Source organism: Phlebotomus papatasi, chromosome 2 (assembly GCF_024763615.1).
Source record: "Phlebotomus papatasi isolate M1 chromosome 2, Ppap_2.1, whole genome shotgun sequence".
Classification (NCBI taxonomy): domain Eukaryota; kingdom Metazoa; phylum Arthropoda; class Insecta; order Diptera; family Psychodidae; genus Phlebotomus; species Phlebotomus papatasi.
In genome coordinates, this window is record NC_077223.1 from 59,123,144 (window position 1) to 59,141,194 (window position 18,051).

General features: G+C 31.3%; 2 protein-coding genes across 18 annotated transcripts in view; both read left to right on the plus strand.

Moving 5' to 3' along the window:
- Positions 1–5,288, plus strand: part of LOC129801915 (G-protein coupled receptor 52) — a 33,693-nt gene extending 28,405 nt beyond the window's left edge. For all 14 annotated transcript variants that reach the window (XM_055847378.1, XM_055847380.1, XM_055847371.1 and 11 more), the window contains 3 exons: positions 656–1,178; positions 1,249–1,507; positions 3,986–5,288. In XM_055847378.1, the coding sequence (XP_055703353.1) occupies positions 1,022–1,178; positions 1,249–1,507; positions 3,986–4,562 (993 nt within the window). In that variant the 5' untranslated portion in view covers positions 656–1,021 and the 3' untranslated portion in view covers positions 4,563–5,288. The remainder of the gene's footprint in view (positions 1–655; positions 1,179–1,248; positions 1,508–3,985) is intronic.
- Positions 5,289–12,447: 7,159 nt separating this feature from the next.
- The window catches only part of LOC129801917 (PAN2-PAN3 deadenylation complex subunit PAN3), a 36,330-nt gene continuing 30,726 nt past the window's right edge, over positions 12,448–18,051 (plus strand). For 3 of the 4 annotated variants that reach the window (XM_055847384.1, XM_055847381.1, XM_055847385.1), the window contains exon 1: positions 12,534–13,153. The gene's annotated coding sequence lies outside the window, so the exon portion shown is untranslated. Of the gene's footprint in view, positions 13,154–18,051 lie in introns of all 4 variants that reach the window. The other variant, XM_055847382.1, reaches the window with a different exon arrangement.

An 18,051-nucleotide genomic window follows, 5' to 3' on the forward strand; every position in this document is an offset into this window, starting at 1 on the left:
AACTCTTTATTATGGCTCTACATTTTAATAAAAAATTACGTATTTTGTTTGTATTTTTATTTATTTTAATTTATTTTTTGTTTTCTATATTTTTCTATAATATTATAGTACGTTGAATTTCACTGAAAAATTGGTGCTATCAATTTATGAAATTCTTTTTGTTAATTACTATTTATTTAGTTATAGTTTTATTCTTGTGTAGTTAAACTTGAATGAAACTTGGAGTGATACTAAAAATCTCATACCATAAAAACTTTATCAGAGATAGTTTTTAAAATATGTGTGAGATGAATCACATTTATTGTGAAACAAGAAAATTTAGTCATTACGAACCGTGGGTACTTTCCCCTACTGAATTTTTCCTTAAGAAACGCAGTACTAAATTTTTACTTATATATTATCTATATCACTATCTAATCATCATGATTTTTTGTGCTTCAAATATATCGAAAATCAGTTCATATTTGTTAAGTTTTAATTAAAAGTGTTGCCATTTAGATCAGGTTCCGGATTAAGGTTTTCTCTCCTATATAGAATATTTCAGCCAAGTTGTTAACAATTAGTGTTTCCACCGTATCAAAATATTAATTATTTTAGACATCGTCTAAATTAATAATTTTATAAATGCTTAAAATTGTTCTTTTTCTATTTTCAGATAATTTTGGAGTGAAATGGAACGGTGACAAAATAATATTCCATCACTGACTGTTGCTTCAGCTTAACACCTATCTCTTTCGCCAGTTAGCAATATTGAATGCTAAAAGGTGGAAATTATTATATCTGATTTTTGAGTGTTAATTTCCTGGCGCTTGAAATTCAATTACAAGCGACCAACTTTTTAGACTTTTTTCCTATCACTCTAAAAATTGGAAAATTCTATATTGAGCAGCACCGCCTCAACGTGTTTTATTTTGAGATTAAATGTATACAGGTGATATAAGAAAATATCAAATAGCAAATGGGACTGTAAAACTGGAGAAAGGGCCAGTTACTATTTCGCGGGAAGAAACGTCATGACCGAATGCGAGGTGCAACGATGCACCTGCAAGGGCTGAGTCATTGGCAGGTCTACCACTCAACCCTGGAGGCTCTTACGAAGTCAGGTCTTATTCTCGTCCTGGGCGTCGCCATAGTCGCTTCTAATATTCTTATTATAGCAACATTCCTTAATTTTAGAGGTAAGTCTATTCATCCGTTCTAAACTATGTTTCTAAAGTCAATAATATTCTTTTTTGTTTTAACTCAAAGGTCCATCAGAAGTAATAAATTATTATTTGCTGTCGCTGGCGGTCGCCGATTTACTATGTGGACTACTGATAGTGCCCCTATCTGTGTATCCGGCCCTAACTGGAGAGTGGATTTACGGAGATATTCTCTGTCGCTTCATAGGATACTTGGAAGTGACCCTGTGGTCGGTCACTGTGTACACATTCATGTGGATTTCAGTAGATAGATATTTGGCAGTTCGAAAACCTCTTCGATATGAGACGGTTCAAACGAAAACCAGGTAAAACACTGCTCAAGTTTTTTTTTTCTAAATATTCGGCGCAGGAATAGTCTTAAGTTTAATCAATGTAATGGACCCTAGTCAGTAAAAACAATTGTCGGTTTTTTTGAAGGTTTTTTTTCTATTTTTATATAGTAAAATTACAATTATTCCTAAAATAATTACCCGCTTTAAACAAATTTAGATATTTTGGAAAGGTATTGAAAATATCTGCAACTCGCAAAACATTTCAAGTGTTTAAGATTGCATTCCAACAAAAGACTTCATGCTGTACAATAAATCGATGTTAATATATCTTATATTGTGTATATCAGTAGATTCACTCGTAGGAGCTCTTTTTCTTAACGAATTGATAAATAATATTTCCTGTATTGTCCTCTTTATAGTGGATTTTGTTATTAAACTGAGCTCCATAAAATCCTTGATTCTGATTTGTTCATTATTCGAAGACTTAGAGGAAACTGAGGCACCACCGAGCATGGGACCAACCCAAGAAACATTTTTTTCTTAATATAGTCTTGTATAATTCCCCAAGTAAGGCATTATAGAACCAAAGATATTTTTATTTGCTTATAACGTTCTTGATTCCATCACTGAGATTACTATAAATAAGTAAAGTGGCAAACTCTTAAAGATCTTAAGAGCTTCTACAGGAATTTCAACAGAAATTTGTCACTTTAAGTCTTTTAAAAGTGCACTAAAAGACTTGTCTAATACTTGGTTTTATAAGGCAGCTATTTTGCTTCTTGGGAACCGACCATCCGCACGAACCCTTTCCATAAGGGGTAACTAATATAAGAAATCGAAAAGTCTCGAGTTTCCGCTTCCTCGAAATAATATATAGGTTCCCAGAGTTCTCCATGGGTTCCCTGGAAAATATTTATGATTTTCCCCGTGTTCTCGGAAAATATATGTGAGTTCCCTAGGATCTCTAAAAAAAAACGTATGAGTTCCCCATAAGCTCCCTAAAGAATATATGAGTTCCCCGGGTTTCCTGAAAATGGGCTTCCTGTGAGTTTCCCGTGAGTTCCCTAAATTATATGGGTTCTCCGAATTCCTCAAGTACCAACTCGAATTCAATGTACAGATTACATGAGTATTCCGTAGATTCTCTAGGTTCTGCCCTAGACACACTTGCGACTTAAGTCGAAAGACGACTTAGTGAATATAATTACGATAAGCCTCCTCTCGGCTAATCCTCATGTCTGTCAAGGCCCTTATATGGCCTGGTCCATTTGACTCTACTTGTCCAAAAATAAGCTAACCCTTGACTTTTCAAATTCACCTATGCACTTATTTGAATCTCCCCCACAGTAGTCAATAAAATCTATATATTTGCGCTTAAAACGTTAAGAAAATTTCCTTAAGAAATAAGTATAATAATAATTAGCAAACGATCTAAAATGGCTTTAGAAAATATTTTTGGTTTTGTTTTTTGTTTTCTAGAACCTTCTACCCCTCTTCATTTTCAAAAACTGAAGTCAAATTTCCAGAACCGTTTTAGAATTATTTTAGTACGATTAATAATTTCAAAATAAGTTTGCCAGATTGAGAAGTTTTGGAAAACTTTGATCTCTTGCCATTTTATAAAATTTATTTTTAAAATCAAACTACTACGAAGTTAAAGATTTTAAAGGACATAAACTCGGATACTTAAAAAACGGGTTTCAGACTGATGATTTAATCCAGTTTCCAAGTGTTTTGAAATCTTAAATAAACAAACAATTTTATTGTCTTTTTTTAAAAATCTATATTAAACCCTTCGGCTTTATTTAATATTGAAGTCAAAATTGACCGACACATCTTGGTTAATAAAAAAAATGTAAAATTAAGCCATCTGGCTAAACATTGAGTCTAAGTAATGGGTAAATAACTGCAAAGATGAACCTGCTTCTTTTTGAAACAGTCGTGTGACTTTGCCCTCCAAGGGCGACTTTTCCACCCTGATGTTCGTAAAGCTTTTCTTTAATTCTAGCACTTATGGATGGTCTTTACCGATCCGACCGATCCTACCTAATATGTCCGATCGGTAAGGACTATCCTAAAGTGCTAGATTTATAGAATAGCTTCCGAACAACAGGGTGTCAAATTTACCCCCGCATCTACAGTACCCTTCCTCAATATTTTTAATTTTTCATTTAAAAAAATATTATTAATTAAATTTTCTTCAATTCATAAATATTTCTAAGCAAATTATTATTCACAAACGCTGCACAAAAAAACCAACAGTGAACTTTTTATACCCTTAACCTTTTGTGGGGGATAAATCTACGACTCAGAATACATATAAGCCGAACAACTCGATTTTGAATTTCGAAAAATAATTATTTTCAAAGTTATAGAGATTTTGAATCTCAAAAATACTGTACTCTGCATGTAAAATCTCAGCTTCAAATCGCTCTCCTATAAAATTTTCCAACTGCGAGTTATTCGTTTCTTATTCTGAGCAATCGAAATTATCTTTTCTTTTGATTGCAGATGCCAATGTTGGATGGCGTTTACATGGATTTCTGCAGCTATGCTGTGCTGTCCACCTCTTCTAGGCTTCAACAAAGCACAGTTCGATGAAGAAGCATACGTTTGTATGCTCAAATGGGGCAATATGGCCGCATACAGTGCCACCCTGGCCATCCTAGTCTTAGGTCCTAGCGTCATTTCCATTGTCCACAACTATGGCTATATATTTATAATGATGCGTCGCCTGAAGTCCGGAGCACCAATCCACGATAAGGAATATGCGACGGCTCTGGCAGAGAATCTAGCCAATCCCAGTCATACAATGTCCTTCGCCTTGATATTCTCATTCTGGATCTCATGGAGTCCGCTAATTGTTGTGAAGGTGTATGAAAGTATCACAGGCGAAGAATTTCAGAATCCTCTTGTCCATTTCGGTATTGTGTGGTTTGGTGTACTCAATTCCCTCTGGAAGTTCATTATTCTAACGGGCATGTCGCCACACTTTCGACTTGCACTGAGAATCTTCTGTCTTACGATTTGCTGCAAGACTAAGGGGCGCCTTCAGGCGGAACTTATAGGTTTGGATCCAGATGACTAGTATAGTCTGTGTGGCGACATTAATGAGCCAACCGATAGAGTGGAAAATTTCTACACATTAATAAGAAACTAAAATACGAAAACTACCGATTCTCGTCTTGTGAATGGCATTGTAAAAATGCACAATGACGTTACAATTGTGATCGTAATTGATTTTAGCACATGTGCATAAAATCAATCTTAAATAATTAAAAAAAAGACAATTGATGCAAAATAGTGCATCTCAATGTGAAGAATCAATATAACAATGATATTACATAATGACTCGCTCAATATTATAGTAAACATAGTAAAACTTTAGAAATAAAACAGTGGATAAAAAAAAATAATAAAATAAATTAAGAATTAATAAAGATAAATTCTGAGATATAAACCAGTATTTCAACAATTTTCAGGGCTTACATTAAAAGAAATATGAAAAAAAGACATTGCAGACACTTACGTAATTTTCAATAGATAAAAATTACTACAACAACTTATCACAAAATCGAGTAAGATCTAAGAAATAGCAAACAATTATTAAGTAAATTTGAAAACGTCATTTATAATAAATTACCCCTATACATTTCTAATAATGAAAAAAAAAGAAAATTCTGAGATACACGTAATGTTATATAGGTAATTTCAGAACAATTTGCGCATTAGATCTTAGGAGATTAAATCAGAATTTAGATGCAGTAACTTTTTCTATAGTTCTACACGTTGAAATTAATAATAAAGAAGAAAATGTAATAATTTAGGAAGCCAGTAAAATTAGTCCGCGATATGTAGTACATTAAAAAAAAAACAATAAGAAAATATGAAGTTTGAAAAAAATAAGAAAGATGAACGTTTAAAAAAAAGTGTTATAAGGATGGAACTGCACAAGAAATTTTTTTGTAGAAACGAGATCAAAGATATATATTTGAAAAAAAAAGAAATCTAAAAAAAATGTAGCATGTATTGTCGATTTGCAATGACATATTTAATGTAATTCGTAGAATAAAACAAAATATTTAAAATTTATCTTTTAATTTAGAATAGAATAGGGGTATGGAAGGTAAATTTTATTGTAATATCGCTTTCATGAAAACCAAGCTTAATTTTTGAGCATAATATGTGAGTAAAAGAGAAATTTAAAAAATAAAATGTTTACGAAATTTACAACGAATCTAATGGAATTTATTGTGAATCGCAATTTTTTTTGTTTTATCATTTTGTTAAAATAAAAGAAATAAGAAAAAAAACGTAGTTACTAACTCTAAAGCATAATACGATTCGGATTTAAATCTGTGTGAAATAATACAGGCTTGAAGTTAATAAAACAGCAGCTAATATTTAGGCAGAAATTTTAACACATTTTGATTTACTTTTCATTGTTTTTCAGCTATTTAAAATAGAATTTTTAAATAGCTCCATTTCTCAAAATTTGACTAAAAAATTTTGAATTTTGTGTAAAAGTTAAAATGCACGTTTTCTATTTTTACCAAAAAAAATACATACACAGATATTCTTTATTAAAAGAAACGTTTTAATTTTATTAAAAAAATTTAAAAGAAGAATAATTTTTAAATTCGCAAACAGAATGAACCAATAAATTTAACATATGGTTATGTTACCTAACAAAAGATATAAATCCGTAAACGTTAGCCAGGCAGGTTTTCAGCTCAAATTCTTGATGTTGATAATAAAAAAAAACATTTTAGAAAATTAATAACATCCTAACTATAAAGTAATAGTGTCTATAGAGAAATGTACCTTCATTTATATCGTGTGTAAATTGAAAAAAAAAAAGAAAACTAAAATACGATTTTTTATTTCTATTCTCGTATATTACAAAATCGTATTCTTTTTGATTATTCAAAGTAAATATTCTTTTTGTTATTATGCCACTTGTTGATTCTATATCACTATTTTTTAATATTAAAATAAGATAATCCATAAATTAATTGAACACCAAAACTCAAAATTGAAAACATTCCCTGTATATAAGGTTAATTTAAAAGAGAAAAAGAAAACTTTTACCCAGCCGAAATAAAGAGCTCTTTCTATAAATGAAGATTAGATTATTTTTAGATGAAATAACAGTTTAAAAATAAATAAAAAAAAATATAATCCCAACTTCATATTTTGATATAGTGTATAACAGGAAATTATTGCATACATGTATTACCGACTCGTTTTTATTTTTTTAAATAAAAAAAAATATTTTTTCTTTTTTAATTTCGTCGTCAAATTTCGGCGTACGTTTCCACAGGGCCTATATATTATACTGTTTGATGAGAAAGTAAATAAAAAAAAAGAACTGTAATTTTAATGGATAAAACTTCTTTCAAATATTATATGTCCTTAGACGCAGATCTTATCCATGAAAAATACAATATTTTTAATTAAAAAAATAATTTTCTTTTCATAAAGAAAACTTTAAGAAAAAAAACCGTGATCTATATTATTTACAATGGCGATATGATTTATGTATAAAGAACTTAATAATGATACATAAAAAAAATTGTCCTGTAGAAAGGGTATAAAAATGTGACATTATTATTAAAAAGAAAATATAATTGTTCGCCTTTTTTGTACAATAAATTCAACTTTTGTATTTTTTAATAAAAATATAACATCTTATATAATATTTGTAATAGTATTTATTGAAGAAAAAAAAGGAAAAAGAAATATAGGGGAGACAGGGGTAGAATTAGCCAGCATATGAAGCTTTTTTTCCGCGAGTGACTTGTGAAAAAATGATAAGTTTTGTATAATATTTTTATGTTTCATAAGTAGCATTAGGATATTGGCTATATGAAACAGTGTAGTTCAAAGCTCTAAAATCCTTGGCTTTTTCTTGAGAGGATAATGAAAAAAGTATGACACATTGGTTACACTTGCCCCGGCCTGGGTAGAAATAGCCACTTTTGGGGTACTAATTGCCACTAGTTTCCCAGATTAAATTTTAAACTAGAGATACCAAATATTGTTTCACTTGATACACTGAAGCCCACTGATGCTAAATATGTTACTTAAACCTACAGAAAAGGGCTTTAGCAAACTTTTTTATGACATTTTTGTAATTGAGGCAAAATTAATGCAAACATTCTGAAAAAATCTATTTCTCAAGTTGCTCATACAAATGGCAATATTGCTTGGAATATCAATAGTACTTTTTCATCTAACAATTATCCATGTATTAGTGAAAAATCATTGATAGTTTTAGCCCGCCACGGAAGAGTGACTACAACTGCCCCGAGGGCTGTTTCAGTGCTTATCATCTTATATAAAAAAGTGGATAATTATTATCCAAGTGGAAAATATTTTTTAATTAGATTTATTAAACCAGAAACGAGGTAAAACTATGAAATCTTGGCTAGAAACTCAAAAAACCAAATGCTGGTCCAAAAACTGTAACATCAAATCTACAATTTTATACCCATTTTATAAAAATGCTTCTAAATTGTAGGATAACAGGATCAGAGTTATAAATATTTCTGGGAATATGGGGATGTGTTCCTACTTTCATTAAAAAATACTTTGCTCGATGTACATATTAAGAAAAACGAGAAAAATCCACTGTCTACTTTTACCCCTGGCTATAGGTACCCCGGTCTCCCCTATAATTCAAATTATAATATAGGACAAAAAGGAAACAAATACAGTAAACTCAACAAATAAATAAACTTCTTTTTAAAATATTTCTTCTATATGTTCAATCTTATTATTTGACAGTAAACAAATGAAAATTATAGTCACAAGATTTTCAGCGAATTTTTCCCATATTTTCCCGAAGAAAACCAAAAAAAAAAAAAACACTGCAATACTGCAAAAATAATTTAAGAACTAAATTTAAAATTAATGCAATAATTTATTATGTTTTTACATCTCAAATAAAATGAGAAATTCACTAAATATGTTACGTAGAAGACGACAGTAAATAGTAAAAAAAAAATAACAGGTCAATTAAAAATGAAATACATTTAAATTGTTGATATTGTAATTTTTCAACAATTCTGTATAATATTATTGCATTTATGTAATGCATCAATATGTTGTAATTTTATAACACTCTGTTGTTTTTTTTTAATGTTATTAGCAACAATGTTACGAAAACCTGCAATCAGTTGACACAAACTTCTTCAAAATAGCTGATAAGGAAAAAAAAATGAGAAAAACACTTCTTGCAATTCTCTCAAAATAAGACAAATTTATTACATTTTGTATTAAATTGTGGAAATAATTGTGTTATAGACATGCGAAAGAAAAACTACCACAATTTGTAGAAGCTTCCGAATTTCAAGAATTAATAAAAAAAAAACCAATGACAATTAAACTGTGTGTTTGAATTAGCATTAAAATCTGATTTGCGTTATTATTGAAAAATATTTTTTAATAAATTATGTCAGAAATTTATTAATAAAAACATTAAAAACTAAACAATTCCATTTATTATTGAATATTTCCATCTGTTGATTCAAAATTTCAAAGTTGTTTGACGCCCTCTAGCGTGAAATCACGGAAGCTTCAATATTGCCTACAATTCGGCAATATTGTTTGCTGCCGTCTGACGTTAACTTGACAGCACAGGAGAAATGCCAATTCATGCGATAAAACTGTATAGCCCTATGATTGTTATGATTCTCTCGTGTGTTATGGCATTATCAGCCGAGATATTTTAACACTTACAAGGCCAGAGAAGAATCACTCAAAAAATCAAAATATTCATTCATTAAAATAACACAAAATGTCAATAGGGGGAAGTGGGGCACCTTTGAAAGTGGGGTACATTTGAAATTGGGATTTTTCTCACCTATTTTTAAGTAAAATTGAACCTTATCGTGATATAATTTGGTTGAACACACAGATTGAGAAACTAAATTACATTATGATAAGGCTCAATTCGACTTAAACATGGGAGAAAAATCCCAATTTCAAAGGTGTCCCATTTCCCCAAAGGATTTTTTTTATTTAAACTAAAAGCGAATTCGTACTTTCTTCTTATTATAAAACAACAATTATTATCATGCGATTCTCCAATCCCTCCAATCAATTTACCTGTAAAGTTTTACATTTTCTTAATTTTATTGAGTTTATCCTTTAAACCATATGCTTAATGTTTGTGTGAATTTCTCGATTTTTCCTTATCAGTGACTTTTTGTTTTTAAATCTAGGAGGCAGTGGGGCACAATTGAAATTGGAATTTTTTACGATATAATTCAGATGTACAAATAGTACATTATAATAAGGCTCAATTTTATTTAAAAGTAGGAGAAAAATCCCAATTTCAAAGTCACCCCACTTTCAAAGGTGGCCCACTTCCCCCTCTTTTTCCAAAATTAAAGAAGCTACTCAATCACTTACAGCTTGTGCTATCAAATTTATTTTCTAGTAGAAAATTCACAAATATAATTATATTTTATGGCAATTATTTTATAAATCAAGAGAACTCTCAAAAAACTTTAGCTATAATGAAAAATTCTACATAAGAAAATTTCTTTAAAAAAGTCATTTTCGGGCAATTATAAATATTTTTGAGACATTGGTTTCTTTCATAGAACCAGAAATTTTAAAATTGTTGAAAATGACAATCACAGAGTATGTTTTAAGAAATATTTTAAGAGTATTAATCATGAGAGGTAAAGAGTGAGTTTTGGTATTTAACAAAGTGATATCACCTCCTCAATGCACCGTGATGGAGTTTGAATGTATATCGAATTATGTTCTCTGTCTGGTTGACATCGCTAGTCTATCAGACAGTTATATTAATATATAGGACACTTGATCATTTTTGTCCTTATATAAATTGTATCAATTTCTAATGAACTTTACAACCTATAGGTTGTATGGTTATGGTATACCACAACTGCAGAGCCTGAAAATTAATAAATCTAAATATGCTTCTGATGAAGCTTTTTTAAGGTAAAAATGTAAAAAAAAAATACTACACTTTTTTAAGCTGGGAGTTTTTTTTCTGATAACACTCTTAACTATTTTTACATGTAGAAATAATATATAATGCAATCCTTATAGATGGATCCCTAATAAGAAATGAAATGAAAGAAATAGCATTTTTCTCAAAATACAGAACCATATTTTTTAGTGACTCTATTCCGTATTAAAATTCTAACTTTCCATACGTATGGTTCAGTCGCTAAAGATTTATTATTTCTAAACCACTGATTGTGTGGATTGGATACATAAAGTGCATTGCCCTTAGTATAAGCCCAAGCACTCTGCTAAAAAATGTTAAACTTTTTCAGTAAATAAATGAGTAAATTTGGTAAGTGAAAAATTCAAATGTGGAAAGAAAAAGAAATCATTCTGATAAGTAAAAAATATAATTGGTTCGTAACTTTTTAACCATACAAAAAAGGTAGGAAAGATTCCAAAGGTTCGAAATTATACTCGTTAAAATATTTCATTTTGGTCAATATTACATTATTTAAGTCAGTTAGTTGTTAAGATGCCATTTTACATCATACCTTATGATGTTGAATTGCTTTATATCTTAGTTTTCCCCTTGATTAGGAGGAGGTGGGGCTATTTTGAGCAGTTGGCCTATATTTTTTATATACGATTTCTTCGCATACATTTGAAGCAAATACTGCATTACATTACGACAAAGGTCAGTTTCCTTCTGAAATATGCGAAAAAAAAATCATATTTCAATTTAGCCCCACAGCTCAAAGTAGTCCCAACTCCCTCTATTTTATTTCTATAAAAAAAAATGTTTTTAATGGTTCTTTTCAAGTGTTGTCGTTCTGAGATGGAAAAGTATATTAGAGAATTGATCAGTTTATTACGATTTTAAATAAAAAGACTAATCCCAGCGAGTACAGTGCGCTCAAAAAGACAGCGTTTTCAGCATATTTTGCTGAATCGATCAGCAAATATTTACTGACCGGTTAGCAGCTCTCGAACAAAAAGTGCTTATCGAATATATGGAAATAGCACAGCCTCGCGAGTTTCGTTTTAAGGTTAGCAGAATTTAGCTGAAAATACATAGGGGATACTTTAAGCTAGATTGTTATACGCCTTTTTCGCCTATTTCTAAATGAAACCTGGTTCTTACGATTATTTTATTTAGATCCACTATTCTTTTGTCCATCCAAATTCCATCGTGTTAAAACCTAGTTTCCATTAGAAATATGCGAAAAATCGTATAACAATTTAAACCCACAGCTCAATGTAACCCCACATCCCCCTATGTTTTCAGCTGAATTGAAATCGGTTAACATTTGGTGCTCGCTGTGATTTTTAGTAAATGTAGGTCGTAGATTCCGTATCAAAGGGGGTAAACGGAGTAAAGATACAGTAGACACTCACTCAATCGGCTCTTTTTCAATCGGCCGATAAATTTTGTTGACAATTTTCACGTTTAATTATGAAGCTACAGTAGAGTCCATATTTGGTTTCAAATTTGACACTTGGGTCGCACCATAGTCCATGTAATTTTTTAAAATTATCAACGATTTTTTGTATTGAAATTGCTCGACGGCTTCCACTTTCTTTGCGATTGTGGTACTCGTCCTTGCTCTCTTCATTGTGGATCACAATTATCACAACTACTTAATAAAGTTTGCCAAAAATATTAAAATAATTATGCATGTCGCATACTAAAAAACATAACCTAACTTAATATCAGTGTTTTGAAATCAACGGTCGATAAATTGTGGACTATAGAGCGATGGCCTATAGCGAGACTCTACTGTAATTCGCTCAAATTCGCTGTAGTTCTTCCTATTTTATCGTGATTCTTTATAATTGAGCGCTTTTTGTGGAATTTACAAAGGCATTGACGCTCAATTTTATCGCTAAACCGGATGACATTTTTCCCCATATTCCCGATTGAGAAAGAGTCTACTGTAATGATCCTAATCAGCTTACCCATAGGATTTTTCAAACTTTCATCTAAGTCTAAGTATATGATTCCAATTGGTTCCAATGGATGTCCCGTTCGACTAAGGTTCGACTTGGCAAACTAACCGGATTGCAATAGCTGTGAACCTTTGTGAGAGTCGCAGTTAGAATTGTGTTGATAGAAGTCAGGCATAGCAGAGTTTTCGTGTGAAATTTTAGGGCTTAATGCTATATTATTGTGGAGTTTCAGATTGATTTTCCTGGATGTGGAAGGACCCTTAGTGTTTGGTGATGTAGGGCTTCCACCAATTAGTGTCTCCCCATCGACAATTCTGGTGGTAAAGTTGGGCAAAAATTGTCTTGTTGTTGTTGCTTCTCGCAACAAAGTCAGACGAAGCAGGGCCACAAGATAGAACAGAAGAGAAACGTAGTTAATTTGCGTATCGGGAGGAATACGTGAAAATTCAGGTGTCCAGTGGAGCTCTGGGAAGTGAATTGGTGAACAATTGCTCAACAAAGGGGCCACCGTACAATAAACTGGTGGGAAAAACGGTTAGTTTTTGGGGGGCAGAGGAGTATTTATGTGAGGAAACAAGAAAGAAGTTCAGAAAGGCTTGTAAATAGAGTGAAGTGACAAAAAAAGGAAGACTTTTTTGTGACGCGACATGAAACTCTAGTTATTTGGGCCCCCCTTCAAGGGGCCCCCCAAAACAGGAGTTGCATCAGTTGATTGCATTGCACCATCTACTACAGAAATTGCAGGTAAATTCACCAATTTAATCTTGGTTAATATTGTTGAGAAAAGTTGACCTCCAATGGATGAAAAATTCGCGGCTGTGTAAGCGTTCAAGCTCCAAATGACCCCAATAAAACTCCGTCCTCCACAACAGAAAAACACCTGAAACCACCATATACCCTCCCCAGAACCTCCCAGTATCTCCTGAGACATGCAATTTTGACCAAAATCATGTGGAATTTTCCGCAATCTGAGAAAGAAAGTTAGGGCAGAGAACGCTCGGAAATTGGAAGTCAAAATGACGCTCTTTGAGCAAAAAGAGAGTCGCAAACAAAGAGGAACATCAGCATCCCTTCGTATACTTCTCGGTCATACCATACGTTCAATATTGCGTTCACATATCATTCCCCCTTCGTATCAATATCAAGTTTAATTCCATTTGCTGATTTTTCCATCAAAACATTGCTTGTTTTGTATGTTGCCACATACAAGTTGCACATATAAACATGTTAAAATGCAAATTTTCTGATAATGGTAAACAATGGCCCATACGGGCACATCTTACCTACTTACTAATTTTTAATAATTTGTTTGACAATCGTGAGAACCTTACGCAGAGAAAGCTCTAGTTATAGTGATTATTGAGATCATTTATTTATTATTCAAGGCTAATGTCATATTTAAAAGAAATACAAAATAGACCAAAAATTTTACTGTCCTTATCAAGGTTTATGGGGTACGCACAAAAATTAATAGCAGTGTATAATAATATGGTTTTTTTCTTCATAACACGATTTTTAATATTTCCGCATAATGCCCAATGCACAATAATTTTTGTTTGTAAACATGTTTATTTAAAATTTCCTATGTGAGTGATCGAGATAACTAGATCGAGATTTCATTCACTCTCATTGAAATGTCAAAAACATGTTTACAAAACAAAAGTTATTGTGCGCTCGACATAATGACCAGCGCACAATAACTTTTGTTTGTAAACATGTTTTCAAAATTTTCCATGAGTATGAGCGAGATGACTTGATCTAGATCTCACTCACTCTCATTGAAATGTCAAAATCAAAAACATGTTTACTAAACAAAAGTTATTGTGCGTTGGGCATAATGCATTTTTTGTTTCGTAAACATATTTTTGATATATCAATGAGAATGTGTGAGATCTCAGTCTAATCATCTCGCTCATTCTTTATAGGCTTTGGGAAACATGTTTATAAAACAGAGAGCGAGATGACTAGATCTAGATCTCACTCACTCATTCTCATTGAAATGTCAAAGACATCTTTACTAAACAAAAGTTATTGTGTGTTGAGCATATTGCCCAACGCACAATAACTTTTGTTTAGTAAATATGTTTATGACATTTCAGTGAGAGTGAATGAAACATAGATCTAGTCATCTCGCTCATTCTCATGAGAAATTTTGAAAAAATATTTACAAACAAAAGTTATTGTGCCTTGGGCATAATGCCCAGCACACAATAACTTTTGTCATGTAAAACATATTTTTGATATTTCAATGAGAGTGACCGCGATCTAGATCTAGTCATCTCTTTCACTCTCATAGGAAAATTTGAAAACATCTATATAAACAAAAACTATTGTGCGTTGGGTATAATACCCAGCACACAATAACTTGTTTTGTAAACATGTTTTCGAAACTGCCTATGGCAGTGAGCGAGATAACTAAATCTAGATCTCACTGGCTCTTATAGAAAGCTCCGAAAACATGTTAACAATCAAAAGTTATTATGCGCTTTGCATAAGAGTGTGTAAGCTGACTAAATCTAGATTTCATTCATTTTTATGCCCAACGCACAATAACTTTTGTTTTGTAAACATGTTTTTGATATTTCAATGACAGTTAATGAAACCGAGGTCTAGTTATTTCGCTCTCTCTCATAGGAAATTTCTAAAACATGTTTATTAACAAAAGTTATTGTGTGTTCGGCCTTATTGAAATGTCAAAAACATGTTTACAAAATAAACGTTATTTTGTGCTGAGGGGTCTGTGGTGTAATTGGTAAAAGTGTTTGGCTTATAAGCAGTGTGACCTGTGACCACCGATTCGGCTATCACAGTTGTGAGTTCAAGTCCCGCCATGTGCAAATGATTCAAGCGTGTGAATGGACATTTTTTCACGAAACATTGTAAACTGAATAATAAATTTGTAAACTAAATACTGTGCAAAATGACAGAAATACCCTAGCACATCAAAATAAGTACAAATTATATTTTCTGCTGAACAACATGATCTACATATGTGCACTAACTTTAGTTTTGTTAATAAATTTTTGAAATTGGGTTTAGGAATGAGGAAGGTTTTCTCACAAAATTTGAGAGTTTGAAAACTTAACATTTGAACGATAATTGAAAAAATATACATTACCATAATAATTTTAAAAAAATGTTTGCTTAAAGATTGCCTTACTTTCCATTTACGAAACACAATCATTAACATTTAAAAAAATAATCTTTATTTAAAAATGTTGAAAAACTATCAATTTTACTGTACAAGAATCATATCAAGACATTTTTGTATTACTCTCATGTTGGAAGAGTCCAGTATACATGTAAATGTACGTGCTCCTTGAGTATTTTCGGATTTTGTCAAGAGTGAATTGTCATTATTGCAAAATCTAGTCAATTTTTATAAATTTATTTAATTTTTATATATTCAATATACAGTACGAGTAGACTTTCGCTAATTCGACTCTTAAGATCGAACTGCTCCTTAATTCGGGCAGCAGTTAAATTTGAAAAAAAAAAAATTTATCGACATTTTTCATGTTTTCGAATGAAGCAAACATACTTTAATTTGGCATGTTTTGTCTTAATTATGATGTTATTTTGCATTACTAAAAGGGTTTCATGAAGCTTACCATAAATATGAGTATATAAACATAATATTAGTATGCGGAACAAGAAACGAATTTCTCTATAGTTCGGGTGGAATTCAGTCCCAAATGCCCGAATCAGAGAGAGTCTACTGTATTCCTATTACAAATAAGCTTCCTTCCAAAATTTGAACTTGGTCAATTTAACAATTTTCAAAATTACCTTTAGAATTCAAGTGTAAACTTCGAAAAGGTCTTAAGTTGCATAAAAAGCTGAATTAATTCGATTTTCAACTGCTGTTAAAAGATATGTGCATATAGGATAAAGCTTGATCCTCCTGATGGCCTACATTTGTGAAATGGCAAGAAAATCAATGTGACCTCATACGAATCCAGGAAAAAACCTGATTTCCAAAGTGGCCTATATTCCCTAGGCATCAGGGAAAAGGATGGTACGTGACCGAGAGAATGTCTGAACATTTAAAAAAAAACCTATTTTTGATACTTTTAAAGAAATTTCTACTAAAAAAAATATTTTTATTCAGTTCCTACCCGAGTACCCGGGTATGAAATTCAGTGGATCTGAGGTACACGAAATTTCAAAATAGTCAATTTTTCGAGAATCTAACGGATGTTCAATTAAAAAAAAACGAAAAATATTATGTGTTATGTTTTAAAAACAATTTATTTTGCCTTATAAATTTAAATAGATTTTGAAATCAAGTCATTTGTGTTTGTCGTTTATACATTTGCACACATGTGCTTTCCCTGTTTTTTTTTTTTAATAATTTACTCAATTTACTTAACATTCAGAACAAATCGAAAACATACGTGTTGAATGAGCAAGTCATATAATATTCTATAAGATTTTAAATAATTATGTTCCTGAACAAAAACAGTCAATTCAGAACCACCTTCCCCTTCTGTTTTATGTTAGGCCTGCAATTCAGTATCTATTTAATTTTTTCTATTGTGAAGAGTATTAGGAAGAAAGAAAAAAATCGTGCACTATGGCCAGATTGAGTTTACAAAATGCTCTTCTAGAAGCCAACAGAAATGGCACGGACTCTATTAGAAATGCGTCAAAAACATCAAAAATGCCCAAATAAAGTTACTATGAAAGACAAACTTTACAACGAGTGTGCAGAGAAGAAACGGGTGGTCGACATGAGGAACTTTAAATGGTCGAGCAGAAGAATATTGATATCGAATTGGTCAAATTGAGGAATTCTCTACGTTTTTAAAATATATTTCGAAAACTAAACTTTGAAGAAATATTTTGAAAATACCCAATTATTTCATTTTATTTACAAATGCGGATATTTGCAATCGAAACATAATTTAAATTTATATGATAAAGAAATTAGGGCATAAATGTTTAGTTTCAAATTCAATATTTTTTTAATTTATCCGCATACTGTCAGTAAACTTTCGACCAAATTAAAAAGCAATCTAACTAAATGAAAATCCGTTCAAAAACTTTATATTACAACTTCTTGTACTCATGTTTTTTATTAAATCTATCATTAAGTGGTCGACATGGGGCTCTTTACCTTGAGTTGGTAGATCAAAACTTAGTCTCGCTCCAACTATTTAGTAAGTGTCAAAAACATTACAGCGTTACATGTGTTTGCATAAATAAGTAAAATCGATTTATGTTGTCTTACTCACTCACGTTCACAATTGCAAAAACAAAGTTATAAGGACTAGTAGGGTAGGATCAAGAATTTCGGACAAACCGATTTAGATTTCAGAAAATTGTTTTAAAACTGGATAAAAAAATCAGTCAAATTTCTTCCAAAGCACCCCTACAAATGCGTAATTAGGTAAAAATGCACTACCTTTCGACAAATCAATTGTTTTCTATGTTCCTAATGGATTTGACCCATGGTTCTTTTTAGGATATTTGAAACATTGGACTAGATATTAAAATATAATATTATAATAACTGAAATTCATTAAAAACATATTGAAAAGAATGAATTGTTCGAAGCTTCAGACATCCGAAGGTAGAACTCTTTCAACTTGAGCCTCAACACTAAACCTACAACCGGTTTTGGTCGTTTTTCCTAGCGC